Raw genomic sequence first — 12,802 nt, 5'->3', positions numbered from 1 at the left:
CAGTCTGATAAAAATGCAAATTAAAACAAAGAAAATCTATTTTTGCATATTAAATTTACTTATTTTTTTCATTTATTTTCATAAGAAGCAATAAAAGGCCTTTTTTTTTTTTGTCTTATTGACAGTGTCTTTTGCGTTACAGAAGTTTTGCAATTTTATGAGGTTCCTTCTGTCGATTCTCGATCTTACAGCACAAGCCATTGGTGTTCTGTTCAGGAATTTTTCCCCTGTGCCCATAACTTCAAGGCTTTTCCCCACTTTCTCCTCTATAAGTTTCAGTGTTTCTGGTTTTATGTGTAGTTCCTTGATCCACTTAGACTTGAGCTTTGTACAAGGAGATAAGAATGGATTGATTCACATTCTTCTACAAGATAACTGCCAGTTATGCCAGCACCATTTGTTGAAAATGCTGTCTTTTGTTCCACTAGATGGTTTTAGCTCCCTTGTCAAAGATCAAGTGACCATAGGTGTGTGGGTTCATTTCTGGGTCTTTAATTCTATTCCATTGATCTACCTGTCTGTCATTGTACCAGTACCATGCAGTTTTTATCACAATTGCTCTGTAGTACAGCTTGAGGTCAGGCATGGTGATTCCAACAGAGGTTCTTTTATTGTTGAAAATAGTTTTTGCTATCCTAGGTTTTTAGTTATTCCAGATGAATTTGCAAATTGCCCTTTCTAACTTGGTAAAGAATTGAGTTGGAATTTTGATGGGGATTGCATTGAATCTATAGATTGCTTTCAGCAAGATCTAACCAGTACCCACAGAGCTACTTGGAACTATACCACCAATCAAAGAAAACACATGGTGGAACTTGTGGTTCTAGCTATATATGTACAGAGGATTGCCTAGTCGGTTATCAATGGGAGAAGAGGCCCTTGGTCCTGTAAAGGTTCTGTTCCCCAGTATAGGGGAATGCCAGGACCAGGAGTGGGAGTGGGTGGGTTGGGGAGCAGGGGAAGGGGAAACTAGGAAAGGGGATAACATTTGAAATGTAAATAAAGAAAATATCTAATAAAAAAAGATATGAAACTGAAAAAAAGAAGCAATAAAAGGATGTCTTTGTTAGAGTAAAAATTGGCCCAAACTCCGTGAAGAAGAATTTGGAAATATATATATATATTCCAAATATATATATATTCCAAATATATATATATTCCAATATATATTATAATATATATATATTCCATTATGAAAAATAGTAATAAAAGCTAAGATAATTACTTTGAGGTTTACAAAACCTTATAATGATTTCGTTAAGAGTAAAAACAAGAAACAAGATCAATATAATGACAAATAATTATTAAATTGTTATGTAGTCCCAGTTAAACACAATGAAAGTTTTAAATTATGTTTAGGAAGTATGGAAGGTTGTAAAGAAATACATTCAATTTTACTTTAACAAGATAAAAAAATCTATAAACATCAATAGGACAACTCTGGTAGAAACTTAAATATGGTTTATATTGTACAGAGAAGGATAGGAAGACATATGAATTTTTTGTTCTATTTTGGAAATAGTGTAACTAAAAGTTGTCTTTTTAAATTTTCCTACTGTTCTAGGAATCTCTACAAAAGATTTATTATGCCTACAACAAGAAAAATAAAGCTTTCTAAGGTGATTCATTTGTGTCTTTTAAAATCTAATTTCTCTTGTGTTTGCTCTTCATTTCCATTGCAGGAATTTCCTTGATAGATCTTTCTGGAGATTTTTTTTTATTCTTTTCCCAGCTTCTCCATACTCTACACTACGGACCAAATTGTGTCACACAAGTACACAATTTGTGATAGCATTTGCAGACGGGGGGGGGGGCTTGGAGTGCTGATTCTCTATAGAGGGTGGGCCCCACCAGATGTAATAAGCTCATTTAGAAGAAGAGAAATCAGCTTACACACTTTCCCTGCTACCTGAAGAAACTTAGAGAAGGTGTCTCTCTATGAGCTAGAAGAGTTTTCCTACCAAAGGTAGCCATGTTAGTATTATTCTGTAGACTTCAGCCTGTAGAACTGTGAAAGGGAAATATCTGTGTGTCGTTTAAGACTCACAATCTATGGCATGTTATATGAGATGTTGTTAGAGTTGACTGACTTAACATATGGCTCTAGACCAAGTGGAATTAAATGCTTAGATGTCTTTCATGCCTACAACATAGTACAGAGTCCATAGTGTAAACAGTCCAAGTACCTTTGGTCCTTTCCATTCAGCTTGAGATGCTTGGCTTCTTATCTTTCTCGTCTCTCTCTATTTCCTTCTGGACCGGTTCCCTACTCATGGAACTGCTGAACAATTCATTGGCATTGACATTCTCAGCTTCTCCATGTAGCCTGCAAGCACTGCAGTAGCTATATGCTTCCAGGAAAACTACAGTCATTAAAGGCACTACTTTGTGAGGGTGTTTCTGCTCCATCCCTCAGGATACGAGCTGACTACAATATATTTCTTTTGAGCACTCCATTTTGTTTAGTTCTTATATAGCTAAGATTCCAGTAGCCACACAGCATGGGTGGTCTCCATCAGCAAAGTAAAAACTGGTTCCTGCTTGCAAGCTGAGCCCTCATCTCTCCCTTCCTGACCTTGCATGTATTATTTTGAATATAATGTATTTTTAAATTGCTGCACCATTTTAAATATGTACAGGAGAGTTTGAATTAAATATTATTTGTGGCATATCTTGCCCCACAACGGGCCTCTAAATCTGATCCCTTATATCAGGTCGATGCCTAAATCCCATTACTTGAGATTGCAAATGACTATGTTTGCAAAATTGTGGAGGCACATTTGGAGACAGCATCAAAAATTCAGCCTATAATGTTAACTTTGTTTGAAAAGATCTTGATTTTTTCTAGGAAGCAATCTCAAGGCATCCTGCCCATTCCTTAACTCTGTCTCTGTCAGGGATAATGCATCAGTGGCTTAAGGATGACTCGGTAGTTGGTTCTTCAGGAATCATAATCTACACTCAAAATGAGTTCTCAGCTCAATCGAAAGAGACTAGTTTTGAAGCAAGATGTAGGCTACATTCTAAGGTGGTGCTTCTTAACCTTCCTAATACTGTGACCCTTTAATACAGTTCCTCAGGTCTTGGTGACCTCCAACCATAAAATGATTCTGTTGTAATGTCAATACTGTGAGCTTGCTACTGTTTTGAATCATAATGTAAATATCTGATATGCAAGATAGCTGATATGTTACCCTGAAGGGGGTCAGGTCCCACAGGTTGAGAACTGTTCTAGAACAGTGTGCTAGAATAGTTAGATCAATAGAGTCCAAGTTTGGATGACAGGTTTCAGTTTTCATTCCAGCCACGTTCCCTTAAGGCATTTACTCCCTAGTTTCACTTGTTGATTCTCTTCCATTTTTCACATCACTCCTGTCATATGACTGAGATGGGTGTTTGTAACATGGATAAATGAGATTATTGTGCCTTAACTGAAAGTCGTACTTCTATAAATGGAATGTGTGTGTGTGTGTACATGTATGTATAGAGACACACACAATCAAAAATATTATCATAACATTTCAATTATGCTGTCAAATGCAAAAGAATTTAAGATAGAAGACAGCCTTGAATGAGTCATTCGGACTGAGGAGAGAGTTCTTGAGTCTTTCAACTAAATTTCAAACACCACAGAGTCAGAGAATCAGACAGTCAGAACACCCACACATAGAGATACTTCTGGGTGGTAAAACCAGAGCTAAAGACTTGGCCGAGCAACATCAAGTTTGATATCAAAGAGGATATAGTGCCAGATACAAGTAGTATATGACTGCATGGCAGATTATATGAGCAGAAGTCTACAATTACATCCTAAAATGCACACTCAAAAAAAAAAAAGCTAGCTATTTGCATGCAGCAAATCACTGAAGGTAGATGCTAGAACCAATAAATATTCAGCTGAGTGCTTCTGTGGCTCAGGATTGGGGATCCATGAACAAAGAGCTTCCAATGAGTTTCTCTCAAAGTATTAGCCAGGATTTCTGTCTCATGTAAAAACTTGGTTAGTGAGGGACCTACTTTCAAGCTCATTTGCATGTCTTAAATTAGCATTTATCTTCGAGCTAGCATTAAACGGTTCACCTGGCATCCTGGTTCCTTACTGACTGGGGAACATCATTCAGTTGGCATATAGCCTTCCTCAGAGTACCTAATAACATCATGACCTCACATGAGGATACACCCATGAAAATCGTTGTCCTCTTATACTCTATAATCTCCATAGAGAAGTCCCATCACCTCTCCCATCTTCTGCTCACTAGAAGGTCACTAAATGAAGCCTTCACTTAAGGGGAGGAATGACAAAATACCAGAGGGCAGAAATCAATGCATAGAGGCATACAGAAGGATGCCTGGACAAGGAGGAAGTAAATTAGCTGTAAATGAGCTCATATTGTTAAACAATGTAAGTGGAATGTAAAAAATAAAACAAACAAACAACAACAACAATAAAAATGTGTGGTTTGAGTAATGTTTGAAGGGCAAGCTTTAAAATACTAAAAACCTGTTTTTTCTTTTTTTCCATATCCTTGTCCCTCCCCTAAAGAAAACTTCACTAGGCTTCCTGTATGCACATAGCAGGAGGTGACTGTTTTGATTTCCTATTCTTCCCACTTCCCATTTAAGAACATACCCACAGAGGGTGAACACCCAGGAAAAGTGCAGGGCCATAGAGATGAAGCTGTGAGCTACAGGTGCTAACACGGGCTGAGTAGAAAACAAAACAAAACAAACTAACAAATCAACAAACAAAAACAATCCTTCCATTGCAGAATATGCCGACTTGTTCAGCATCTTCCATGAGAATCACTCATGGCTCAGTGGAATTAAACAACAGAAAATGAAAACCCAGCAGGCAAACTTTCCACCTGACTATAACACTTCTGTAACACTAGCAGCAACTAAGACAAGCATCTAGAGACCCTTAAGATATTTCTCTTCATGTGCTCCTGTAAATCCCCAGGCCTGGAGCACTTGGAGAGATGAAGAGGGAGCACCTTGCAGACTCAGAGATTACAGGTTTGGCCAGGTAGCAAATGAATAAAAGGGTAACCCGTAAACACAGAGCTTCTGAGTCAGTTCTCTCTTTTCTTGAAGCATGACTGATGGCTACGTCATCCTGCATCAAAAGATCCCTAGGTGAGCTCCTTTGATAATACGTTAGATAATACGTTTTAATTATGGATGCATTTATTATCAGTGCTAATCAATATTATGTCTCATGACCTGCACTGTCCCAGCAGCACTGAGGGCTCAGCTAATGAGGAAATTCACAAAGCATGTTCTCGAACATTCCAATAGCCTCCTCTGTAACACTTTGGGTAGAAATCACCTCTGGAACACAAAATGCATTCTCTGCTCTGAGATTTCTTTCTAAGCTTCTGCTTTCATTGGCTGAAAGAGGCATAAGTAAAGCCACATTCATAAAATCTACCCCTCAGACACGTGCAGATGCTCAAGTCATAAGTAGCAATATTTAGAGAATATTTCTTACGTACCATGCAATCATCCTGTGTCTAAAAACTAAAAATTAAAAGTCTCCTTGACTTTTACGTCAGTGTCTGTTCATACCATGTCTCCTCTCACCAGTGTGCCCTAGCACACTCAATACCCACACCCAGAGCCTCTCTCCTGAGGACATAGCTTTAGAACATCTCCTTGTTTGGTTTTATTTTTATTACTTCATAAGAATGTTGATGAAGAGTGGTAAAAATAACATTGGGTTTATGGTATGGATTCTAGGTCATAAACAAATCCATTGAACTGTTATCAAATGTCCACGAGCACACAACCCCATCATACATAGGATTCGCAATTATGTACCAGCAAAACAATGAAGGGTTTATGGGTCATCTTCTAAAATGTTTAATAAACAGAGTACTTAATAGTAATTGCTACTGACTTTAAGTTATAGAGTTATACTGCACAAATTAAATATCTGAAATAGAGATCTGAAACCAACAAGTCTCTCCATAATCAAATATTTTCCTTTCAGTGACCCTGTGCAACTACAAGACAAACCCTTTCCCCACTGCATGTATGTAGAAAACACACTAAGACCAAACTTTGCCTTTTTAACCAGAGAAATACATACTTTGAATTTTCTCAAAGGGGTCAAAGATATGCCTATTACATACACCAATCAAGTGTCTTCAATACAAGTGGCTAAAAGCCATAGATAACCTTGCATTCTATCTTTGGTGGAAAAAAAAAACAGACAGAAAACTATGAGCTCTTCCTCTGTGACTCCTCTGACACCTAAAAGAATAATCACAGCAATTACACATCAGAAGAAGAGAAGTGATAATTGCAAAAACGAAACGCTCGGCTATCACTTGGCTGGCTGGCACGGGCACTAACTTTTATATTTCCCCATGGGGGCATATATGAAAGGAGCACAGAGTGGAAGAGAGATGAAACACAATTATCAGGACCTGGGGATTTACTCTGTCTCTTCCACAGAAGAAGGGAGCAGAGGGGAAGCAGCTGGAGCACTCTGCTCTGGCTCTTTGCAAAAGATAGCAAAATGTTCCTCTTCATCCCCTGACCCTGCATTTCTGGTAGACAGGATACATTTTGGGTCAAAAGTTTTGTGGGTGAGTCGTCGGTGACCCTATTGCTTCATTGGGGATCCTGCCTGGCTTACGGGAGGTGGCCGCTTCAGGTTCCATATCCACAATGCTGTGAGTCACAGCTAAGGTCACCCCCATTGATTCTTGAGCCCCTTCCCTCTCCGAGGTCTCTGTCCCTTTCTGGAGATGCCCCCTGCCTCCTCAACCCCATTGGTGGCAGATTTCCATTCATTCTCATAGCCATCTGGTCATCCCTCTTGTGCCTCCCCAAACCAGAACCTGAACCCCCATTCTCCTCCCATGTCCCTTCCCATCCCTTCTCCCACCTAGTATCTGTCCTCCATCTACCTCTTATGACTATTTTATTCCTTCTTCTAAGTGAGATTCAAGCATTCTCACTTGGCCCTTCCTTCTTGTTTAGCTTCCTTGGGTCCGTGGAGTGTAGCATATGTATCCTGTATTTTGTGGCTAATATCCACGTATGTATGAGTACATATACCCTGCATGTCCTTCTGTCCACTCATGCCATCTACTCTGCTTTTTTCCTGATTGGCCAACTGCCTTACCAACTCAAGTTTATTCCAGAAACAGCAGAGGGATTTTTTTTCCTCTTTTCTTGAATAATGGCATTCTCAGAAACTGGCGCATTTCCACTGAGTAAAGGTATACTATTATGCTAGAGTATCGGTGAAACAAATATTTCCTTTTTCTGCCTTAGTCTACCGCAAAAGATTAATAGTTCCAAAGACAGGCCAAATAACAGTGATAATAAGAGTTATGGATGAAATAACTCTTGTTCTGCAAAAGGCAAAATCAGTAAGGATAGACCAGGTGTAGAATCAAGAGCAATTCATCTCTCTCTCCTATCACCACTGAACTATGCACAGTGGGACTTGGTGGGTTGCCATTGTATGCCCAGGAAACTATTGCTTGTAATTCTGGACCTAGTTTTGTGGATGCAAATAGGAACTGTTAGTTTACAGCTCTGTTCCTGTGACTGTGCACATATCCAAGGTAGTTGTCAGCATCACTGCCACCATCTCCAACGTTTCTAGATGTTGCATAGGGTGCAGATGACAAGCACATAACTTTCTAAGGGAAATTGGAAGATATTTGAAAAAGTTGTGAATAGATACTACTTTCAAGGGCTTTAATTTTGTTTTCACTTTTAATTAAGCATATGATTTAACGTATTCTATATGTTGCTCTAGGCTTTCTCATTCCTATTTCTGTATTACTTCTGCTGAGGTAAGCAAGATTGAAGAATCTCATGATTACAGGGAACTGTGTAAGACTAATGGGCACTGAATTTTCTTTAATACAGCAAAATAGTATGCATGACTAAAGGAACATTATTTAATAAAAACACTTCTGATTAGACAGAAGGGCTAAGTTCCTGTTCAAAACAGGAATTCACTAACAGCAACATTCTACAATATATACCCTATGAGGAGAGTTCTAAGGTGATCCTCAGAGGTGACATAAGAAAAGATTCTATAGTAGCTTCTGGTTTTGCATGGTTCTTTATAGCCTTCCCTATCTTAGCACAGATCACAAGTCTGGAAACATAAAATTGAACAGTTGTGACCTAAAGTTTCTTGACCATAGCAATTCCTATGAAAGAGAAAAAAAATTGGTAGAAATTGTTTTTTTCCAGGATGTCTTTGGGAAACAGTGCTCTGTAGCACTGGTCTGTAAAATATGTACAGTTCCAAAATGAGGAGAGAGCTTGGTAATATATCTAAGAGCACCTAGTGACAAGCCTTCACTAGCTCAGTGCTGTGCAAAGTTGATGTATGTAAGAAGTGCCCAGGAATCGTGTTCCAATTCCATAACTCATGCCAGGGCCTCAGATTCTGCACTTCTAACAAGACAATGCTGCTGGTCCAGGAACTTCTCTGTGAGTAGCAAAGATCTCAAAGACACTTGTTTCCCGCAGCTGCAGGTGCCCAGAATGGTTCAGGCCACTCCATTATCTCATGGTTTTCTCTTTATCCTAGAGGTGCGGAGTTCACAAAATGTGCTTACCAGTAAAACCTGTTGGGCGTGATTCGTTCATGCATGAGTTGCCATCGTCTACCGAAGTCCATGGAGCTATAAAGCTGAAAGACAGTGAAGCAAGGAATATGTTGAGCAAGATGAAGGCCAAGTGTGAAGAAGAACACAGGTGTCCTCCACTAACTAATGACAGGACTAAGGATCAGTAAAGTAGATACCCAACTTACTCAAATAAGGATGCAAGAATCATATTGTGCCTTCTTGATCTACTTGATAATCGACTAATGCTTTTGATCTGAGTATAAATATTTTTCTGATGGCTATCACTGATTTTTCATAACTAAAGCATCAAAGGCAATTCATAAATTTTTGCATTAAAACAACTGATCCATTCTCACACTCAGGTCTTACCCTAAAGAATGTGGCAACATATAAGTCATATTTTGTACTCAGGGAAAAAGTTCATGTGTGTAAAAAACGTTTATCAGTTGCTAACTAAGCTAATGTTATACACAACATGTTAGACTCTTTGACTTCTTTGTTTATGATTTATATAATATAAGTACTGTGAAACGGAACTCTTTAATGCCATCAGAAATGCCAGGATGATCACAACCCCACACCTTGGCAAGATGGCAGGAATAACCCTGAGTAACTTGCCCTCTTCCAAGCAAGACGATCACAAATGTGGCCTCCTCCACACACCAAACAAACAACAAACAAACAAATTAAAACTTTTTAATTATTTCTGCCTATACATCTCTCTTCTTTCTCATTTATTACTTTTACTTGACACATCGTGAAGTAAGAAAACTATATCTTTCAGATTTATCTACTTTTAGTTGTATTTATAACCCTTGACTACATACAAAGTGTCTCTGGAATACCTGTTGCATTAACAATAATTTACAAACAGAAACAGGCAGGTCATTCTATATAGCAAGTTGTAGATAAAAAAGAAAAAGCCTCAAAACATATCTCATGCCTGACTAGTATAGTCAGGTTCCATAGCCATTTGTTGTATGGGTGTCATCGTGCTCCATAACAACCTGTGAGAAACTGACCATGAGTCATTTTCAATAAAATAAGCAAATTAAAGCACAAAGACTGATTCTATATGACAGTGAATAGTGATAGTGATGGTGTTGGCAATTCTACCATGTTGTGCTTTCAAATAGATTAGACTTATATAGCTTAGATGAAAGTAAAGTAGTGATTACCAACACAAAACCCTCCTCAGGAGCATTCTCTGAAATAGACGTGATCCTTCCATTCACAATTCTATTGCACTTATGATCTGCCTCCTGCTACTAATGGTTGGCATACTTCTTCTTCAGAAAGGCGGTATTTCACAAGGGTAGCATTTATATGCTTTAGTTAACCTGTGTGTAAGCGAGAGTGGATTTAGGCTGCCAGGCACTTCACATGTGAGCCCTATTTTCGGGAAACTCAGTCTTGAAGAAGTTGAATTTGGGTTGAAAGATCCAAGACTTAAAAATGATACCATAGCTCTCCTTTCTAAGAATTTTGTATCTAGTCTGTCATGATCATTATATCGTATTTGGGGAGTTTTGCACACAAAATTCTACAGGTGGGAAAATCAGAGGAATCCAGCAGTGAAGCAGGTGGCCCTTAACATACAGAAATAGGAGCATGTGCAGTGGCATCCCCAAATAGCATCCACTCTAGCCATCACCTGTAAGGTTGTACTCTCCAGAACCTCGCCATCAGGTCATGTGACCATGTTGCAAGTCCATTATTTCACATCATTTATGATAATCTAAAAATATTTGTGGCACTCAGAAAAATAACTTGGCCAAATTGATGCTTTTATGTTTCATCAGGCTGCTATTTATTGAAAAGTGGCACCATGGAAAATTACAATTTTCTACTGGCAGAATTAGTTACTTCCGTAAAGTTATAAAGACATATAGAGTGATACTATTGATATGTACTTCGGGTTTTCAAAATATTATATAAGATAGTCGTGGGTGTCCGCTCTCAGTTCCATTTTACATCTGAAGGCATCAGCATTTGATGCTGAAGGTGACTGTGGCAATGTCACACAAAACCAGCGTGATTCTCCCAGTTTAACGGATCTTAAGTATCTGCCATCCCACACCAACTCTACAGCAGTTCTCACAGTATTTATGCAAATTGTGCTCTCTCTCTCTCCATGACTCTAATTTCTATCTCTGCAATTCTCTATATAGGGAAGTAGGCAAGACTGGTACCCGCGGCTCCTATTATCTTTCATGTGTCAATTTAGAGAATAAGGCAACACTGACTTTAAACTATTAACTTAGGTGACATTCAACAGCAAATCTTATTGTTTTTATTGAAAAATAATTATTACATGCATTTTGTATTTATGGGTGAATGATCAAGCTATGCTCAATAAACCTATTAGACCACCAAAGTAACCACGGTTACCACTTGTAATGTTAAAACACTTAAACTACCTTTCTAGAAATGATAAAACTTGCAATGCATTGATCACATCCCTATTCTGGGAAACAGATTACTAGAATGGACTTTTCCTGTGCAGGTAACTTTTTTCTTTTAGTCACTTTCCCCGCACCCCTAACTTCTGGCCTCTGCTTGTTTCTCTGCAGTATCTATATACTGGAAATGAGATGGGCCAGAGCAGTAATTGGGAAGAAGCTATCAATACACTGTATTGAAAAAATTGACTTTTCTAAGCAGGTGTTCAAGAAATAACTTACTTTCCTCCCCATGCAGTTGTGGGAGGGCCTGACGCTCAGACTGAAGGAAGATGCATGTTTCCCATTCAAATGTAGGAGGCTCCTGAATCAGGTATAGCAGAAAGTTCAACCTTTGTCAAGCTTGAATTTAGCCATAGCAAAGAGATGACTGTGTCATGTCTTCAAATGTTGACAAGCCAGGCAGAACCCCAGAGACTTACACTGGCATACTGGAGTCTCTACCCTTTGGGGAGGTTTTCAGTCCTTCTAGCATGGAGGGTCATTTTGGAAGGAGTGTGCTTCTTAGGAACTATTCTGTAGAGAAGCATAGCTCGTCTCATAACCTGATCTTCCTACTCCAGAAAGGATGGCAGTACTAGCTTCCTCCATTGCTTCTGGTTTCGCTTTCTCAGCTCTTCAACTTGACTGATGAGGAAAAAATTAAATTGAATTTTCTGCCCATGGGCAGATTTGGATGAATAGAAAGAACAGGCTCCCATTCATTAAAGGCCCAGGCATAGCTACCTTCTTTCCCAATGTAAAGTGAGTTGCTGAGCCTGAAATGTATTTTTATTCTACCATGAGCTAGGTCTTTGTGGCCTCTTCATTCAGAGTCTTGTTCCTCTTCTCCATTTAATCATTCATGCACTGACTCATTTATTCACAGGAGTATGTGAGACAACTCTCCTACTGTAGGCACTGAGCTAAGAACTTGGGTTACAATGATGGGAAACATGATGGCTGATGGAAGGTAGAATTACATATAATTATTCACTCTGAAATGTATGTCATTGCAGTCTCTGACAAATTACGGAACACCAGGATTTTTCTACACTTTAAAACACCAGGATCATCTACACTTTAAAAATTATTATGCACCTAAATGACTTTTATAATTAAACTGTAACATTCAAAAGGAGATAAAATGGTGATTTTGCAAAAGGAAGTGCAAAAAGAATATTAATGTTATGAAAACATTCGTATTATGCTGTTCAAACACAAAAGAATAAGAGATGTTGACTTAACTATTAAAATCTGAAATACACTAGAAAAAATAAGCCAAATTAACAGTGGTCATCTCTAAATTACAAGATAATGAATTGTGTATGTGTGTGTATATGTGTGTGTGTGTTTGATGTTTGTGTATGTTTGTGTATGTGTGTGTGTATAATTTAAACATTTACATAATTCCAGCTATTTGTTTACAGTGGATGAATATTATACATCAGCAATTATATATGTACATTCTATGCATATTTTATACAGAAGGATTTTTATTATAATGGACATATTACAGTACTTTTATTATTGAAAGGACAAGAATTAAAACCAGTTTTTTAAAATGGAGTAAGGACCATTAGAAAAAAAATAATAGGATACTTTCCACAAAATTGCATTTCACATAAATTTCCGTGCACGGTGGTGGTGCATTCTTACTTGGATAAGCATTGGGTCAACTCATAGGATGTTTCTACAACCTATATGGTTTCAACTAATGTTCTATATGCAACATTAAAATACAAGGTGTTT

The 12,802-nt window shown here is 38.2% G+C and overlaps 1 protein-coding gene across 1 annotated transcript in view; it reads right to left on the bottom strand.

Moving 5' to 3' along the window:
* Sorcs3 (sortilin related VPS10 domain containing receptor 3) overlaps positions 1-12,802 on the bottom strand; it is a 593,715-nt gene that overhangs the window by 191,191 nt on the left and 389,722 nt on the right. Inside the window, exon 5 of the mRNA XM_021151815.2 lies at positions 8,598-8,671. Within this exon, the coding sequence (XP_021007474.1) occupies positions 8,598-8,671 (74 nt within the window). The remainder of the gene's footprint in view (positions 1-8,597; positions 8,672-12,802) is intronic.

This window comes from Mus caroli, chromosome 19, assembly GCF_900094665.2.
Source record: "Mus caroli chromosome 19, CAROLI_EIJ_v1.1, whole genome shotgun sequence".
Taxonomy (NCBI): Eukaryota; Metazoa; Chordata; class Mammalia; order Rodentia; family Muridae; genus Mus; species Mus caroli.
Note: the sequence above shows the minus strand (reverse complement) of the source record. Positions and strands in the feature narration are given on the sequence as shown.